The 18689-nt window shown below is 30.6% G+C and overlaps 2 protein-coding genes and 1 long non-coding RNA gene across 4 annotated transcripts in view; 2 read left to right on the forward strand and 1 right to left on the reverse strand.

Annotated features, from left to right (window-relative positions):
- The window catches only part of LOC137239138 (acetylcholine receptor subunit alpha-type acr-16-like), a 283317-nt gene extending 278403 nt beyond the window's left edge, over positions 1 to 4914 (forward strand). The window contains exons 12-15 of the mRNA XM_067764102.1: positions 166 to 317; positions 533 to 655; positions 891 to 1029; positions 2986 to 4914. Of these exons, the coding sequence (XP_067620203.1) occupies positions 166 to 317; positions 533 to 655; positions 891 to 1029; positions 2986 to 3138 (567 nt within the window). The 3' untranslated portion in view covers positions 3139 to 4914. The remainder of the gene's footprint in view (positions 1 to 165; positions 318 to 532; positions 656 to 890; positions 1030 to 2985) is intronic.
- Positions 1 to 18689, reverse strand: part of rk (rickets) — a 667150-nt gene that overhangs the window by 609276 nt on the left and 39185 nt on the right. The window lies entirely within an intron of this gene.
- Positions 9949 to 17156, forward strand: LOC137239134 (uncharacterized). The gene is made up of 3 exons (XR_010949293.1): positions 9949 to 15998; positions 16155 to 16343; positions 16963 to 17156. It is a non-coding gene; the product is annotated as an uncharacterized lncRNA (long non-coding RNA).

Below are 18689 nucleotides of genomic sequence, written 5' to 3' on the forward strand. Positions count from 1 at the left end.
AAAAAAACCTTACATTTGCTGAAATATCATCACCGCATTTTTGAAAAACAAAAATCTACACATTTTAATTCTTTAAACATATTAATATTAATCGGTTTTTTCTATTTATTTCAATAATAATGCTGTACGCATATTATCGTTACGCTACGCCTGAACCCTCTTTAGATACGCATCGTATTTTTATGTTGGTTACCATGGATACTACGAATGAGTCGTCCGGGTAGACCGTTGATACTAGAATTTCCGACAACGCCATGTTCGGACACATCATCGGAGCGAAAGCATCAAATACTGTCGGACGTTGAACTGAAGGAGCGGTAGGCAAAACTGAAATTAATTCTGAGTGTCAAATAATATTTTTAATCATTGCTAAGAATTATAAGAAAATTATATAATATTTAACAAAACTTAAAAAAAAGGTTAATAAAATTAAAACAATATTTGAGTTTAATCTAATAAGTAGTTCAATAAAAAAAATTTATCTTTATATATTAATTTTCTTTTTAATTATTTCACTTTTAACTATAAACAGATCATCGAAATCGCTACTCGCTAATGTGCTCGACATTGATGATGATTTTCGGCACAACTGTCGCCCGATGACGCCCGCTGGTACATTACCCCACAATCCCGCTTTCTATCGCACCGTTTATGGGTAACGAGCATTAAAGTTGTTGTGAAAAAATTTATATAAAATTGTAGAATTAATAAAGCAAAGTGTGACTGAATACTAATTTAATTAAAAGCTTTGTCAAATTTGAGAATGCGTTTGCTCAACCACGAGATGCCAAACATGTTTTGTGGGTTTTAAAATTTTCCTTTAACCACACTTAATTTTATTAATTTTTCTTTAAAACAACATTTTTCAAATGATATTTTATTCTTTTTAGGCAAGGTGATGACGGCAGCATCGGTCCTATTGGCAGCACGCGCATGCCGGATGCCGTTACGCATCATACGTGTATTAAGTCAGCTACGGAATATGAACTAGGTTTAATTTTAAAGGAAATTCGCTTTATTACCGATCAGGTAAATTACAAAGTTCTTTATTTTACATGTTTTAACTAAATTTAAGTTGAATCTGCTTAGGTAATTTCATTCAATATTTTTGTTGAATTAAAAATTGCCTCACGTGAAAAAAGCTAGGTAATTTGTTTTCCAAGAAGTTGTGGCCGCAACACTTACTTTTAACGAATCAAGCTTAGCGCAACGCTTGACCAGCAGCACTACTCTTTTTGGGAGCATTGGTACAGCATTTTTCGTAGTGCTACAATTCTTACAACTTTCACTTCACGTCTACAATCCAAAGCTTCTCACACACTCTACCCACAGGAGTCGATAATATTGAGCGTATTATAACATATTATTGTTCTCTTTCATTTAGTTGTCGCTGACAAGCAGAACAACGACATGACGCTCCACTCAACCACTAATACGTGCATAAGGCTTCCCTTATCGCTAGTTAATCAACGGCTAAAACAATTCTACTACGATGATTTTACTCTTACCAACACAGTCAATTTTGGTGACCACTGACTTTCATTGTTCTACTGAGGAGTGAACAATACAATTGGATATCTGGCAAGCATATGTTTCCAAATCACAATCATAATCTCAGCATATTTACTTATAAAATAATGCATATTATTTTAGAAAACGCCGAACAATTCAACTGTTTTAAGTCAGAAATCCAATTTCTTGTTCCAATTTGCATCAATTTGCAGGGCCTTTCAGTTTGTGTATTTGAAAATCTTACCTGTACATCGATTGATGATGGCTACATCCGTGGATAAGCCAATGAATAAGTTCAGTGCTCCTTCCTTTCTGACATTAACCAAAGCATCCTAAAGAGAACTCAGCGCTTGTGACACAAAGTTTGTGTTCAACATAAGAGTTACAAACCATAAAATTATTATAAAGTTTGGAGAGTGTTGAATCTCTTTTAAAAGTTCCAATCTCGTATTTTTGTTTTTTTTTTTTTATTTTTGGTTGTCTTAGTACTAAGTCTTCAGAATCTTGCCTCCAACAAGAGCAGACATGTTATCTGCGCACTTCTTGTACTTCTGAGACAAGCCGTGATATGAAGCAGAAGGAAAAGGACAGGGCCACGGTATTTACATTCTGCCCCAGAAGCTCTATATACATGCCCTTTGTTTACTAACTTTATACGCCAACTCTTCTGTAAATTGCGGAATTTGGTATCTCTATAATTGAGGATCGAGTATTATATCATTGCTTCTGATTATGAGCTTATATAGCAAATAAATATATGATTTCAGTGTCTAGAGTATCTGAAAATCCGCGAGGCTAGTTAGTTTCTCTTTCATATCCCTTTTTAGGACATCCATTTTTTTGACCCAATCACTCCTGAATCGTTCTACTTATAGGATTTGTCGTCCAAAGCACAGTCCCAGAACAGGTTAACCAGATCTTTTGTGGTTTTTCTTGTCATCTCCCCTTTCAACATATAAGATACATTTCTACTAAGTATTGCAATGAACTATCTTTTGTCAATATATTGCAAAAATATATTTCTGTGCAAATAAATTTTTTTACTTTATTTTATTTTATTTTACAATATATGAATGTTATATTTAAGTGCCCATTCCAACATGAACCCGGTTTTGATAAATTGGGTATCTTAGTAGACGTATAACTTCAATTACATAACTGGATGTGTTGAAGGCACATCACTAATTACCAAACTGTCCCTCTCCTCTCTCCTTGTACAAATTCTGCTTTGAGTTTAATTTATTATATTTACACCACTATAATAAGAAATAATTATATATGTAGATGCTTGAAAATATATGTAGCTCAAAATATTATCAGGCTTTATTTACAAAAACAAACTAATCAGATTAAAATAATTCCTATCTATTTCTTTGCACTTTTTCCTTTCACACCACGGTTTTCTGTACACAAAAAAAAAATATACAAAATAAATATATGTATGAAAATTGTATTATGTGGCAATTGAAACAGCTACGCAAAGAAGACGAAGAAAATGACATTGCCAATGATTGGAAATTCGCAGCTATGGTCGTTGACAGACTGTGCCTTATCATATTCACAATGTTCACAATATTAGCCACAATAGCTGTACTACTATCAGCACCACATATTATTGTCTCGTAGCCATATGAGCGAGGTTATTGTTATTGGTTTTATTATAAAATCAATTTGTTAATTATTAAATTAATAACGAAAATTTTTAAGTAAACTTTAAAATTTAAAACCAAAAAAAAAACGTAAAAAAAATTTAAACAAACACAAACAAACGGAAAACGCATAAAAATAAATCATACGTCAACAGACGCACAATCATTCAAATACAAATGCAAATAACATTCATATACAAAACATACATCTGCGCATACACAAATGCAATTTTATATTCGCACCCACAGTCAAAAAAGGCGAAAATTCTATTCCAGAAGAAAATGTGCGCAGCGCACGAAGAAATTAAATGCTCGCAAAATAAAGAAGCCGAAGAAAAACTCATCCAAAAACACGCTAATTCAAAATACATCACATCCAGCAAATTCATAACAAACAATAACAAAAACACACAGAAGAAAAAAAAACATTAAAAAATTTTATAAAAAGCTTAAACTATTTCATAAGTTTAAACCAAAAAAATCGTAAAACCAACTAAAACTAAAAATTAAACACATAAATCGTAACGCATTATTAAAGTACTACGATGTATTGAATATATTTTTTAGTTAAAATATAGTTTAAAAAAATTGCAATTTTCTTCCTAAAAAAGATACAAAAAATTAGTGCGTAAATAGGTTTTTTTAATAACAGAAAAAAAATGTCCCCCGAGGTTTAGTTTAGAAACAGATTAGGTAAACAAAAAAAAAAAAAGATAATATTAAAATCGTATTTTATTTTAATGAATAAAATAATAATGAATAATGATTTGTATACTTAAGACTAAATTAAAATTTTTGAGAGATTACGCTTTTATGCATTAAACTTTACACAAGCCCTAAGAGCTTGCCCTTGTCTGAAGCTTTTTTCGATCGACATTTTAAAACTTTATGATAATATTTCAAATTTACCTCTTTGGCTTGTAAAGGCATTCAGTAAAGCTGGGAACTGCTTCGAAAAGCTAAGGATTCGCGTGCTCCTATTTTTGAGAACTGTTTACTTTGTAGTAGCTAAATATCTGTACTTTAGGACGCTGTTCATAAAAACTTTCGAAATTCCAACGGCCACTGGTTCCAAAGCTTTTCAAGCTTTTTTACTGCTCTTTCAAAACTGCAAAACTATTTTATGTGGGAAATGTTTACTTTAGAAGTATTGTAAATTTGCTGTTCTTCCAAAGCTTATCGATCACTGCTCCACACAAGCTTTGAGCTTATTAGAAAGCTAATATTTATGAACCCTCTCTTGAGGCATATTTTTACTAAATCTTTTTTTTTTTACCGTTCTTCCACAACTATAAAACTGTTGTTTATGAGGTAGATTTTAAAAAGTTTCAGACTTATGTACATGTATCCATGAAATAATACCATGAGTTAATCGCTTGTCCCACTTTATTGTACTTCCAAAGCTTTTAACCAGTTTTTCCAATGAAACTCGGTAGCAAACTTTCAGTATAAGAAAGCTCAGTTTTTTTTTGTTCTCTTCCAGCGCTTTGAATGCAATAGATTCTAGCTTATGTTAGGTCAAGCTTTTGGTATGAGAAAAAATTTGTTTAGCGTTCTCTCAAAGCTTTAAAATCATTGGATTTGCGCTTAGCTTTAAGCTTACTTTAGGTAAAACAAAGCTCGCCTTTTCTTCTTAACTGTTCAGTCAGCACTCTATACCCCGAGTCAAAGAGATACCTTTAATATTTATTTCCGAGATTATCTCTGAACAACCAATATAGAAATATTTCGAAAAAACAGTCCATAACCGCTCGCATACTTACTATACACAAAGAGCAAACTGAATACTTTTAAAGGAAATAATAATCTTAGTACCTATCAAACACTTTTTAAATGACGTCTCAATCTCCAACGTCGACCTAGGTATAAAACTAATAAAAGGTAGTGAGAAATGATAAAAAAAAATTCAAAATCAGCAAAATGGACTGATTTCTGTAAATAGTAAATAATATTGCATACATACAGTTAAACATAAATGCATACATCCATACATGTAAAGGCATCTTAATGCAAAGAGTTCATCATAAATAGTAATTAGCCCAATAGAAAAAATTTATTTAAAGATAAATCGAAATGAGATACACTCAAACCATTGGGAATGAAATAGGCAAATAGTTTAAGTAATAAGTGCATGAGTATTTCACCAGTAGAACTTATTCAAATAAAAACAAAAAAATATATGTCATAGCAGATAGAGGAAAGGGATGACAAAAATCATGTAGCTAAATTTTATTAAAAGTAGCTTTTATATTTTTTTAATTTTTATAAAATTTTATTTTTGCTAAAATTATTTAAAATTTTGCAAAAGGTTTCCATTAAAAAGAAAATAAAATAAAAAAAAAATCCCAAAGCAGAAATAATATGCAAAATATCGCATGCAGGTAAACACTTAAAAACACTTATAAGAAGCCGTTAAAACTGCCAATTGTTTTTAAATATTATGAATCGATCATTTAACTAGCGTGTAATATAATAAACGAACAAAAAATTGTAGCGTGCGATATTTTGCATAACAATTTAAGCTTTAACACCATTAGAATCCAATTTAAAAAAGTTAAATCCCACAATTTATTAAACAAACGCACAAAACCAATATAAATAACCCAAACAGAACTGGGAAACGGGAATAGAAATTCAATGAAATTAATAAAATAAACTACGAAATAAGACGCGCAAAATATCATGCGAGAAAGTTTCAAAATTTCAAAATCGCAAAATGTTACATAACAACACCTCAATGTGCTCATATGAAACATACGACGCGTCACCATACCTGTGCTTGTAAACTGGCACTTTAGTGTGTGGTTGCGCTGGCGCGTGTGTATGTCCTTATATAATGCGTCATACACTGTGAGAAATGGCTGCGAGCAATAATATTTGCGTGTTGATGACTGCAATTATAAATGAAATACCGAATGCGTTATGATCGATCGATTTATTGTTTGGCTGCGGTTGGGTGATGTTGAAAATCATTAACCGACTGTAATTTGTTTAGATTGGGGTCACTTCAATGTCATACATGTACATATTGCTGTTAGGGTAATTAGGTATTGCTTACTTTCGAAATTTTATAGAAAGCGAATTAATTGATTTTGTTGATTACTTTATGAGTAAAATGAGGATCATATATTTTTTTATTTCAAGGTGACGTTTTACATTATGAAAACAGATTATCGAATATCTGCGTGAATTTGAAGTGGTGACGAAAACAATCTGAATAGAAATTGGTCAATTTTTAAATTTTACTTCCAATCAGTTAGTTGTGTTCTTTGATATGTCTTTGTATCACGATTTATCACTTTTTCAGTCCATTTCCCCCAAAAAACCTTTACCGCTTTAAAATCGTTTAAGTGACGTTATTTTAGATCATTCAGATATAAAAAAAAGTATAAGCTTCGTACCGATCTCAGGTATGGAATTAATTGGAAAACCATATCAACGTTAAAATGACTAGATAAACTCGAATACTTCATGTTTGTGATTTGCCGTTTTTTTATCATCGCAGCTTTTTTCTTGAATATTATCTCAGCATAATAACTTGCTTTTATTGCATGGTTGTACCTTATTACTTATAAAGCAACCGATATGTTCATTGTGGATATAACAATAAATCTCCCTCTCATCTTAACTTATTACTTAGATTTTCATTTCAAATTCTCTTGTCTTGAACCAGCATGCATCATAGCAGCAAACTAAATCAAAAATTAACTTATTAAATATAAGTTTTTAATGCACTTTTCCATTGAATTGCGATTTTATGCAAGCTTCTCAAAAGAGAGTTATTCGCACCCTTTTCCCGAGTAAATTATTCGATTCTCTTGACTTTTCATGTAAAAAAAATGATTTTGAACATTCCATTCAAGCGTATTTTTCTCCTTCAATTGCTTTAGTAGTCATGTATAAGTAGAGGAAGAAATTCAGACTAAAAAATTCAAATCTGACTTTGATAGTTTTATGAACTTTTTTGTCCAATTTTTGTCTTCCAAAATAACTCTGCGCCTCAATTGCCACTGTACTTGGTAATTTCGTTTTAAATACGAGTAACTCAAAACTTACCCAAATAGTATGATTCTCATTTCAACTAAATGATCAACAAAATACGAATAGGGGAGTAATTTAACCAAACAAAAAATCGCTCGTTCATTCCAAGTTACAGCTAAAGGTTAAAAGATATATATTGCGAATTTTATTGTACGCATACAAATTTTTGTGTACATTTATCGTTTTTTTCTAGTAAAAGTTATGTTAAATACCAAATACACATACCCGTTCCGCAACTAGTGAACAAAGCACATCTTGAACATGAAAAATTAAACAAGACTATACCGTTAGAGAAAATCTTTGTGGACTGAGAACAGAACAAAAAACAAGCACATCAACAAAGCTTACGAACTTAATACAACATCCCAGCAAGAAACACATTTTTCTGGTCAAATGTGTAGTTGGGATGCTTTCGTCCTAGCAAAAAAAAATCCTAAGAGCATTTTCATCATCAAGGGTTCCGAACCGGCAGAAACGCTAAAGCTATTCTATTTGAATGCGTTGACCGTGACAACAAAAACATTTTTTTGGCTTTATTTTTTAAAAGTTTCTATTTAGTTTAGTATGGTTATTTTGCTTCTATTTGTAAATCTTGTGCAATAGATACAATCAGAATTTGCTTTGAATATAAAATGAATAAATCAACATCTAACGAAATTATAAGGCTACGCTGTGGAACAACAATCATATATATGATCCTTAGTTATGTTCCAAAACATTAACTACAAAACAACAACAACTCGAAAATAAATTAATAACCTCATTTGATTACATATTAAGAATTAATACGTATGAGCTATGCAAACCGAACGACGGCAAAACAAATCAGCAAACAAAAAATAAAACAGAGATCACAAAAACAAACAACTAATTCGCAAAAATATTGTGAAAAACTTCTAAGGTCTTAAGTCAGCGCAAAGTAAATGAAAGAAATGTTTTCTAATAAAGCATACCAACAAACAAACTGGATGATGCAAATATAGCTACATTTTTAAATAAAATATACATACGAGCAAATAATATATACATGGTTTTATACAAATGTAATTTGTAATTGTATTATATTAAATTTAAATTCACAAATTCCAGCTCAATATGTATTTATAAGTGAAAACTGTTCAAACAAATTCAAAATATTAACAGTTTTCACATTTTTTATAAAAATTGTATTTTGTAAAGCTTTAATTTTTTTTTTTTTTTGAAAATATGTATAACTCTGTAACTTTTATGTTTATATTGCACGCATGCAGTGAGTTTTACTGTAAGCATTAGGGTGACGAGTGAACAATTACCTCAAAGCTAAATGCAAACATATTTTTGTGTGTGTGTCAAAAGGTTGTTTCTTGCATATTTATAAAAGTTTACACCATTTAAGATTATTCACAATTAGTTAAATATTGATTCATATTCCTGATTTTGTTGTTCCTAATTTTTATCAAATCTCATTTACGGTGGTGCAGTTTTCAGTTTTTTCTTATAAACATTCTGATATATCCAAAGTTTTAAGAACTAAGTTGCTCTGACAAAGTTTATTTCTCAATGAAATCAACTTTATAGATACATATAGTACGAATTCCTTATCTAAATACATTATTATTTTAAATATTACCAGGGCTAGATACTAGAGCTCTTGATAATCGGCTTATTCGAATAATCGTTTAGTTGATTAGCGAATGTTGTTTAGTTAAAAAAAGCGGTTATAACTGATCCACTAGCCATTTGCATTCGATTAATGACAGATTCGACTATTCGAATACTTAGTCGTTTATGTAATTTTTCAATTGCTTCTGAAATTTAGAAAGACGTTCTGGATTTATTGCAGCTCACTCATTTTGCACTTTACTTCTTTGGCATCCTCAAAACTAAAAAACAAATTTCAATATTTTTCGAAAATTTTGGTCTAAAAATTTTGCAGCAAACGATTTATTTTTTTTATGTTTTTATTACAAAAAATTCTATTTAAAAAAATTTTTAATTTTATATTTTAATGAGAAAATACATAATTTATAAAACTGCCACTATTCGAATAATAGCACTTAATTGATTGCAGGCTATGCTAAAATCTAATACTAGCTAATCATCTTTCAATCAGTGCAAAGGTTTCTACTCGAGTAATCGACAAATCGATTAACTAGTCAATTAATCGATTGTAAACAAGAGCTTTATCTACTAGATACCCAACACATACATACATAAATATGTATTCCACTCTACCGGGCATTAAGAAGACTCGGAAAATATTTTTACTTGAGGTGCATTCGAGATTTAAGCAGAAGGCAAATAAGGTAAGATATTTTCGGGACATGCGGTGATATGTTATTTAGAATGCTCCTTAAAAATATAAGTTTGTTGCCAGCATTATGTATACGGGTGTGAATAGCGACTTCGATTGATGTGTTATATGAACATTAAAAATTAAACATTTTTATAAAATTACTTAAAAAAAAACCCCCTATGCAAGTTTGAGGCATTCATATGTCATTTTAAGACTTGAGTTGGGAAAATCGTGCAAGTAGATCGACTGTTTTGCTCTATGGGTATTAGGGCTTCCATATCCGGTCATCGTTAGCCTATGGTGATTATCGCTAAGTAAATTCGCGCCATAAGAGAGCATTGGAAAAAAATGGCCTTCGATGGTAGAAAATTAAAGATATGGGCTTAAATGATGTCTGCTTTACATTTTATATAGTCTTTCCAGCCTAGTAAAGAGGTGATGTGATTGTTTTATAAAATATATATATATGTATATATATATATATATATATATATATTAAAATCTTGGGACAAAGGGGTAATATGTGAATATGGCTCTTCATTGCATTTAGGTACTTAATTACCACACGCTAATGTTACTGTAATATCAAATAGCACATTTTAGTATGTCACATGAACACCTTACTTTGACACCTGAGATACTTTCTTCAAGCTGTTTTGCGAAAACATTGCATATATGCCACATATTAAATGTGAACAAATTTTTTCTTACCTGCCATCAACAGCCTTTTGGTAAATTTTTTACTCAACTGGGTACAGTTATACAAAATATAGGTTGTTGCATAGAAATAAAAAAGTAGCTTTTAGGAACTAAAGCAGTGCAAAGAACTTTAGTCAGAACAATTCAGCACCATTCCCAAAACATTCTGGTCAATATACCCACGCACCATTCTATGTTGTACAGACTAAGCAGTCACACGTACAATTATATCCGAAACGACAGTAATATATCATACAACTGGCTTCCACTACTTTATTGCCTTATTTTTATAAACACTTTCTTTCATTGTTTTTCATTTTTTGACATTAATACTGCACTACAGCATAAATTGGTAGTCTTCGTTACAAACCACAGTGATTTATGTAACTTTATTTACATCACTGACGGAACTAAATTTTATTTTTATATATTTTTTTTTCGTAAATGATATGAAAATGATTTATCTTAATTTGAAAATTTATTATAAGGTTTTCGTTCCTAATAAAGATTTTGAAATATTTAACAAAAGTATATCCTTTTCCATATTTTACAATTTTAATTTTATTCTTTATTCACTTGAAAATCAGTAACTCTTAGAATTTTGTAATGCTAATAAATAGACATAATTAAAATTAATATAAATTTATATTATAATTAGTAATAAATCAAACTTTAAAAAAGAAATAAATTAGGTAAAAGAGGTATTACATTTTATACATAAAAACAGCGATTTGAGAGATTATATATAGCTTATGATCGTATTTTTTCTATATATTTTTTTTTTATGAATTTCTAAGTTTCAAATTCGTTTAAGCAAAACCACGTGTCAATATAAGTTTTGCTTAAAAAGGTATAAAGCCAGAATTCTAAATTTGTATTAAAGAAATTTATTAATGAAAATGGTAACCAGAGCGTGTTGCTAAAGCGCCAAGGTTGCCATATAATTGCGAATGTTAAATATATAGTAAAAAAGTTAAAAATGCAAAATGTGGAGTTACACAGTTTAAAACTATATAAGCAACACTAAAACTACAAAAATATAGCATAAATGCTGCCACAAGTAATAAAAACAAAATGTACACACGTACACAACACTATGAGAAAAAGTGAATATAGAGTTTGGATATTTTTTTACATTTTTATTTTACCTATTTTTGATATTTTACTAAATAATCAAGCATAAGAAAACAATAATTAAGTTTAAATTTTCTACGAACGAAAATTTTAAAAGCTTTTGGGTTATTAGTATAATTTTTTTGAAGAAATTAAAAAAAATGAAAATAAATCAGCCTGATAAATTAATAGCATTTTTATGAAGAATACGTACGACAATGTAAGAAGATACTCGTGTATTAAAAAAAAAGTAAAAAGAATTAGAAAAGTTGAAAAAAATCAATAGGAAATTGAAATTATTGAACATTTATGTAAAATAGACAACAGTAGCTCGAGCGAGCTTTATTCTAGAATTGGTCGAGCACTTATGTAGGTGAAGAAGAATGAGTGTAACAATAAAAATTGTTATAAGACCAAAAAAGAAAGTCTGTGTGAAAATTTAAGAACCCAAAAGTTTTCAAAACATTTTGTTTTTCTATTAAAAAAATATCAGTAAGAAACTTCTCTCAATATTTAAGTAAAGTAATTTAGAATAAAAAAATTATGTATAAATAATAAGCGAAATAGTTGCATTTAATAAATTGTAAACATTTAAATTAAATTAAATATTTAATAAATTGAAACTATTTATTAAAGAAAACTTACGAATAAATAAACTAAACAAATACTTATTTCTCTATTCAAACTTTAAACTAGAAAGCATGAAAAAACAATAAGGATTGTTTAACTAGAATTTTAATAAATTTAAAAAATAAGTTTAAACTTAATAAGTAATGAGTATTAAATTTAAAAAGATGAAACTATAAAAATTTTAGTAATCTAAAATTTATAAAACCGAAAGATTTTCAAAGTCAAGCGCTGATTTTTTATGTCGTTACTAGCATTTTAATTGTAATAAAAATATATATAAATAAATAATTAGAAATAAACGAAATTTAATAAAAATTAAAAAAAAAATATTGTACACATTGTATGAATGATTGAGTGCAGCAAGGAAACCAAATAAATAAATTAATAATAAAAATAATATAAATGGACGTATTTGGGATTTCAGTCAGTTTGTCTTTAATAAGCATTAAAACAATAAAGAAATTAAAAGAAAAAGTACACAATGTATGTGTTTTTGAATTAAGGGTACAATGAAGTTACTACTAAATTTATTTTCGAGTAAGGCAGAGTTAGAAGAAAATGGATAAATAAAATTGAATGAAGGCAAATGCAATTATGCTGATTCTAATGTAACCGAGCTGCTGAAGAGCATCTTATTGGATTATTAAAAAAGAAATCAGACTGGAGAACGTGAAGTGTGGCATTGTAATATGAAGCGCTATCTGTTGGCGAATAATGCAAGGTACATATGTAGAGGTGGTACTTCGTGGTTTGGGGCAGTGGAGATGCAACCCAGTTATCGCCTGAAATGTTATGGTTTCAAGAAACAATCTTTCAGTACAGCATTTAATGCAGCTTCAAAAGCTTGCATATTTTATAACAAGTGAAGAACTAAATTTTGCATATAGAAAAGCAACAAAGCCTACATAAACACATGTAATGGCGCATGAAGCACTCACTTTTACGATCAGTTAAATATCGTAACTTTTCAGCAATCTCTTAAACTTTTGCTTATACTGCCAGTGCTACCATAGCAACAATAGAAAAGAAATAGTCTTACGCCAATATTACTACACCAAAAAGAACCAATGAATTGTAACATATTTCGAAAACATAGTTATTCCAAAAAAGCTTGGAATACAAGTATGAAACTGTACAAACAGAAACACTGCGCTCATGTTCAAGATCGGGAGAAATTCGGATCCAATATATTTGGCGGTAAAACAAGAAAATCCATATCGATACAAACATTTGTATCATGAAGAAAGAAAAGATGGCTTAAAACTAAACAAATTTTGTTTTAGAAATGGGATTGCAATACTTTTGGAACTTCACGCTTAATAGCAAACACTGATGCAACGATGCTTTTCTTGAAGGTATAACATCATTTAACACTTAGTTGTTAACATTGTTATGTATAAAATATATATACTAAATTCGTAACAAACTATCAGTAACAAAGGAAATTCATCCTTAACCATTTTTTTTTTTTAATTCCAAAGCTAGCCCCAAATGAAATTGTTCTGAAATTACCTCCAAAGAGTTCACAAATGTTTCCAAACGTGTTTGAAAAAAGTTCCTAAATGCTCCGAATACGATTTCAATATGAGCCTGAAATATTTAAATAGTAACACAAGTTTCCACTGATAGGCTCCACATACTCTCCATAATTAACTGTATCATCACCTGGCGGCCTCCGTGGTGTGATGGTAGCGTGCTCCGCCTATCACACCGTATGCCCTGGGTTCAACTCCCGGGCAAAGCAACATCAAAATTTTAAAAATAAGATTTTTCAATTAGAAGAAAATTTTTCTAAGCGGGGTCGCCCCTCGGCAGTGTCTGGCAAGCGCTCCGATTGTATTTCTGCCATGAAAAGCTCTCAGTGAAAACTCATCTGCCTTGCAGATGCCGTTCGGAGTCGGCATAAAACACGTAGGTCCCGTCCGGCCAATTTGTAGGGAAAAATCAAGAGGAGCACGACGCAAATTGGAACAGAAGCTCGGCCTTAGATCTCTTTGGAGGTTAATGCGCCTTACATTTTTTTTTTTTTTTTTATCACCTAAACCATGCCGTAATGATTTCGAAGAGATCCAATACATGTTCCGTGATCATCATGTACTTAAATAAAAGAGCTGGTGCAAACCACCGAATTGCGGCTCAATTCAACAAAAAATTCTGTGTAGTTATGCTAATCGCAAATATGTGGCTGATAAATCAACTTGGCACAAATTGTTGATTCTGAATTCAACCATTCATCAGTCAAAAGGAGAAACTAGATTTCATCATATGCAAGCCATAGCTCTATTATCCTAAAGCCATTACAATACCCCGAAAATTATCAGCTAAACTGTTAAAATAACAACTTTTCATCAGAGGTATAATAACAGTGAAAACTGTTGATATGACAGAGTTTTTTGTGGCACTCTGTTCATAAAAACAAGTTAGTTGTGATATATTTCATAATAATGGCACATGTTTTCTGTTAAAATTACCAATTAAGTCAGTCAATTTAACAAAAAAAAGTCAATTAGGTTGATTGATGTATTATTTGTACAGAATATTGCTAACTTGACCAAAAGTTACTCTTCTATTCAAATTCCTCAACAACTTTGTTATATTGACAAACAATTCGGTTAAAATAACCATAATGCGATCAATTTTGCCGAATGTCTGTTAATTCAAGACCAGAAAAATCAAAGTTTCAAAAAAATAAATACAAAGCACAATATAAGTCCGAGGAGACTAAGGCTGAGCTTCTGTGTTGTGGTACTTCAATTTTTCCTATAAATTGGCGTGACGGGATCTACATGTGCTAAGCAGTTTGATTTTCGCTGCTAAGCTTTTCATTGCAACAATAAACTCGTAATGTTTGCCAAACTATTATCGAGGGGTAGATTTTCACGTTGTTCCTTCCTTGGGCTTAGAATTTTATTGATATTTTGTTACAAACTACAAGATTATACTTAAATTTGATTGTACTCACAAAAATACTAATGCTTTATTAATAAACTTATTCACAAAATCATATTAATGCTCATACTACTAATATTCATCTTTCATTTATATATTACTAAAAACATTCATAAATATTGTAAAAGAAAAAGTTGTTTTGTAAAAATTATAAATATTTTGATTAAATAATTAAATTTTAATTTCTTTGTACTCATTTCAAACAAAATCATTGTTAATCATACATCGACTTAATTTGTTATTAATACTTAAATCATAAAGAAAACCAAAAATATAAAAAAATCAAGCAAGTGGTGCGATTTTATATTCAAAGTGTTAAAATTTTCTGTGCATAAATATTTGACAGTTTTCTAAGTATCTAGAACATTAAAGGAAAAAGACTGTTCCTACATAGCAGAAAATTTTACAGGCCAAAATTCTGATAGCTGCGCAGTTTGTCAACGAGTGCGTATGAACAAAACTAATTTCAAACTTTTTTTCATAATTTCATACATACCAAGTTTTAAATGATATTTAAGTGCTATAATAATTTTAAAGTTAATCAAAGATTAAAAGAGCAGCAGTTGGCAAACGTTCTTAAGAACGCTTACAGGTGATTATGAAACTCCAGGTGAAATGTTTTTATGTTTATAAAAAAATTGTATATTTTATTTAAACTTTTCGGCTCTATTAACATATTATAAAGTAAACTATAAAATCTTCTAAAAAAGTATATATGTATATGTGATCTAGTCTACGAAAAAGGAGTGAAGTGACGATAAATCGTCGAATATTGCGCCTAAGAGTATATCTAAGTAAAGAAAAAGATGTATAACCGCAAAATACTTAGTATATTTTTGTCATGAGTAGGCTAACTTTTCATAGACCAAATCACATAGCTATGTGCATATATCAGTTTATTATTCATCTCACAGCACGTAAATCTCTATTTTTAAGCGCATTTTCATCGCATGACTGTTTTAAAATTCATATAAAGCTTTTGTTTTCAAACGCATGCTGCTCTAACTATGTTCAGTTCAGACAAATTTTACAAATAACTTATCTAATATGGTTATAAATATTTTTATATCCCACATGATTTAACGTTACGGCTTAACAACAAAAAATCGAGTTTATTAAGTCTATACCTGGTAAGTTTAACCACCAAAAAATATAGAAGATATAAAGCTGATCAGCATGTGCACAAACTTTACTAATATTTAGGGTTAAATATTTCTTATCAATGTAAAATATATTTATTCTTGTTCTTTCTGTTTTTTTTTTTTATTAATTTCCTACTTCTGTAGGAAGCTAAGATTCATTCAAACAGAGGCCCGATCAACTCAATTATTAATCTAAATGCTAAGAACATCGGACGCTTTTGCGCTATGTAATGACAATCAGAGTTCACTAAAGGATCTTTGAGCGATGAGACCTTAAAACAATAAAATACAGTCACTTAAAAGAAAACTTGTTTCATCCATCCATGAAATCATGTGAGTACATCAAAACAGGTTTTAAAAATTAAAAAGTGAGCAAGGTCGTCTTCGGTTTGTTAATAAGTGAAACATTTTTATATCACAATGGCCCCAACCAACAAATTAAAATTTGTATACGAGAAGCAAAACTCATTTTTTTTTTCGGATTCACTTTATGCAGATATAACCTTTGAAAAATTTCGATTATAATAACAACATAAAATTTGTTTTAAAATTGCCTTTCTAAGCATAAATTCTATACATCGCACTTTTTATTTTAAACAGATGTAATTCAAAATATAATTTTGTTGGGGAAACGCACACAAATTTTTTATTTTTTTTTTTTTGTCATAGAGTTCTATAATACAAATGAGATTCAAAGGCATATATGTCCCCTATTTTGGCATTTCTGAGTGTTCTATTAATGTCAGCATAATATTGTCAGTTGGTTTTGTTTGTGTGCATTAAAATCTAAGAAAGTCTAAATTTTGAGTTGATTCAGTTTACAATAAAACGTGCGATATATTGAGCTGAGATATGGTGTTTAAGAAAACATGCCGAAATAATTTGTTATTCCACGCAGTCATCGATGTATTGTGTGTATAAAAACTTATTTTAATTCATCTTATTTTATCAGGCTCTGGACAACACTGATGATAGTTTAACAAAACACCAAAGGAGATTGACGCCAAGCTGAAGGATTGAATAAATTTAACTTAACTAAAATTAAAAAAAAATTGTAAACTTATGCTTTTTAGTGCAGTTTAAGCATTCAAAACAATTTGTTATCCAGTGATTTATTTTGTAAAATACATTTGTAGAAATACAAGTTTGTACTGACATATCTATATTTATAAAAAGAAGTGTACATTTTGATTGTCACTCCATAACTCGAGAACGGATAGAAAGATTGCCACGAAATTTTTAGGTAAGATACAGGAAGGAGAGATGATGGTTAGTTGCTTTTGAAATCCCAAATCGGTTTAGCCATTCTTTAGTTATGATTTTTTTTAGAAAAATACTATATAAAAGAAAGAACGGATGGACCAATTTGGCTGAAAATTGGTGGAGAGGTAGCTTATAACCAAGGAACGGACGTACGATACTTTTTATCCCGTTCTGGCTAGGGTCTTGAGATCAAAACGTGGACCTGGGTAATCCTGGGATGTGTTTGTACAATATGGGTATCAAATGGAATCTGTTTATGAGTACTTTGATACTGAGTATTTTTCGAACCCCTGGGTGACTCGGGTCTCGAGATATAGGCCAAAACATGGACCCTGGCACCCCTAGAATGTGTTTATACAATATGGATATCAAATGAAAGCTGTTGCTGAGTGCTTTACTACAGGGTAGTTTTCATACTTATTGGTGACTAGGGTCTCGAGATATAGGCCAAAACGTGGACCAGTGCACCCCTAGAATGTTCTTATACAATTGGATATCAAATGAAAGCTGTTGATGAGTGCTTTAGTACAGGGTAGTTTTCATACCTATTGGTGACTAAGGTATCGAGATATAAGGCCAAAACGTGGACCCGGGCACCCCTAGAATGTGTTTATATAATATGGATATCAAATGAAAGCTGTTGATGAGTGCTTTACTACAGTGTAGTTTTCATACCTTTTGGTGACTAGGGTCTCGAGATATAGGCCGAAACGTGGACCCGGGAACACCTAAAATGTGTTTATACAAAATGGATATCAAATGAAAGTTGTTGATGAGTGCTTTAGTACAGGGTAATTTTCATATCCCTGGGTGACTAGGGTCTCGAGATATAGGCCAAAACGTGGACCCGGGAACCCCTAAAATGTGTTTATACAAAATGGATATCAAATGAAAGCTGTTGATGAGTGCTTTAGTACAGGGTAATTTTCATATCCCTGGGTGACTAGGGTCTCGAGATAAAGGCCAAAATGTGGATCAGGGTAATACTAGGATGTGTTTTACATTATGGGTATCAAATTGAAGCTGTTGATGTGTGCTTTAGTGCAGAGTAATTTTTATATCGCTGTGTGACTAGGGTCTCGGGATATAGGCCAAAGCGTGGACCCGGATACCCCTAGAAGGTGTGTGTAATATGGATAGCAAATGAAAGCTGTTGATGTGTGCTTTAGTACATAGTAATTTTTATATCGCTGAGTGACAAGAGTCTTGAGATATAGGACAAAACGTCGACCCGGATACCTGTACAATGTGTGTGTGTTATGGATATGAAATGAAAACTATTGCTGAGAGCTTTAAAGTAATTTCCATTGTAATATTCGATTTAGTAGCGTCAACCTGGCAAAACTGATAAATAAGCATGCGAAGCCGAAATAAAGACATGAATTAAAAATACCCACATACCTATATATGTACCTA

This window comes from Eurosta solidaginis, chromosome 2 (assembly GCF_040869045.1).
Source record: "Eurosta solidaginis isolate ZX-2024a chromosome 2, ASM4086904v1, whole genome shotgun sequence".
Lineage (NCBI taxonomy): Eukaryota > Metazoa > Arthropoda > Insecta > Diptera > Tephritidae > Eurosta > Eurosta solidaginis.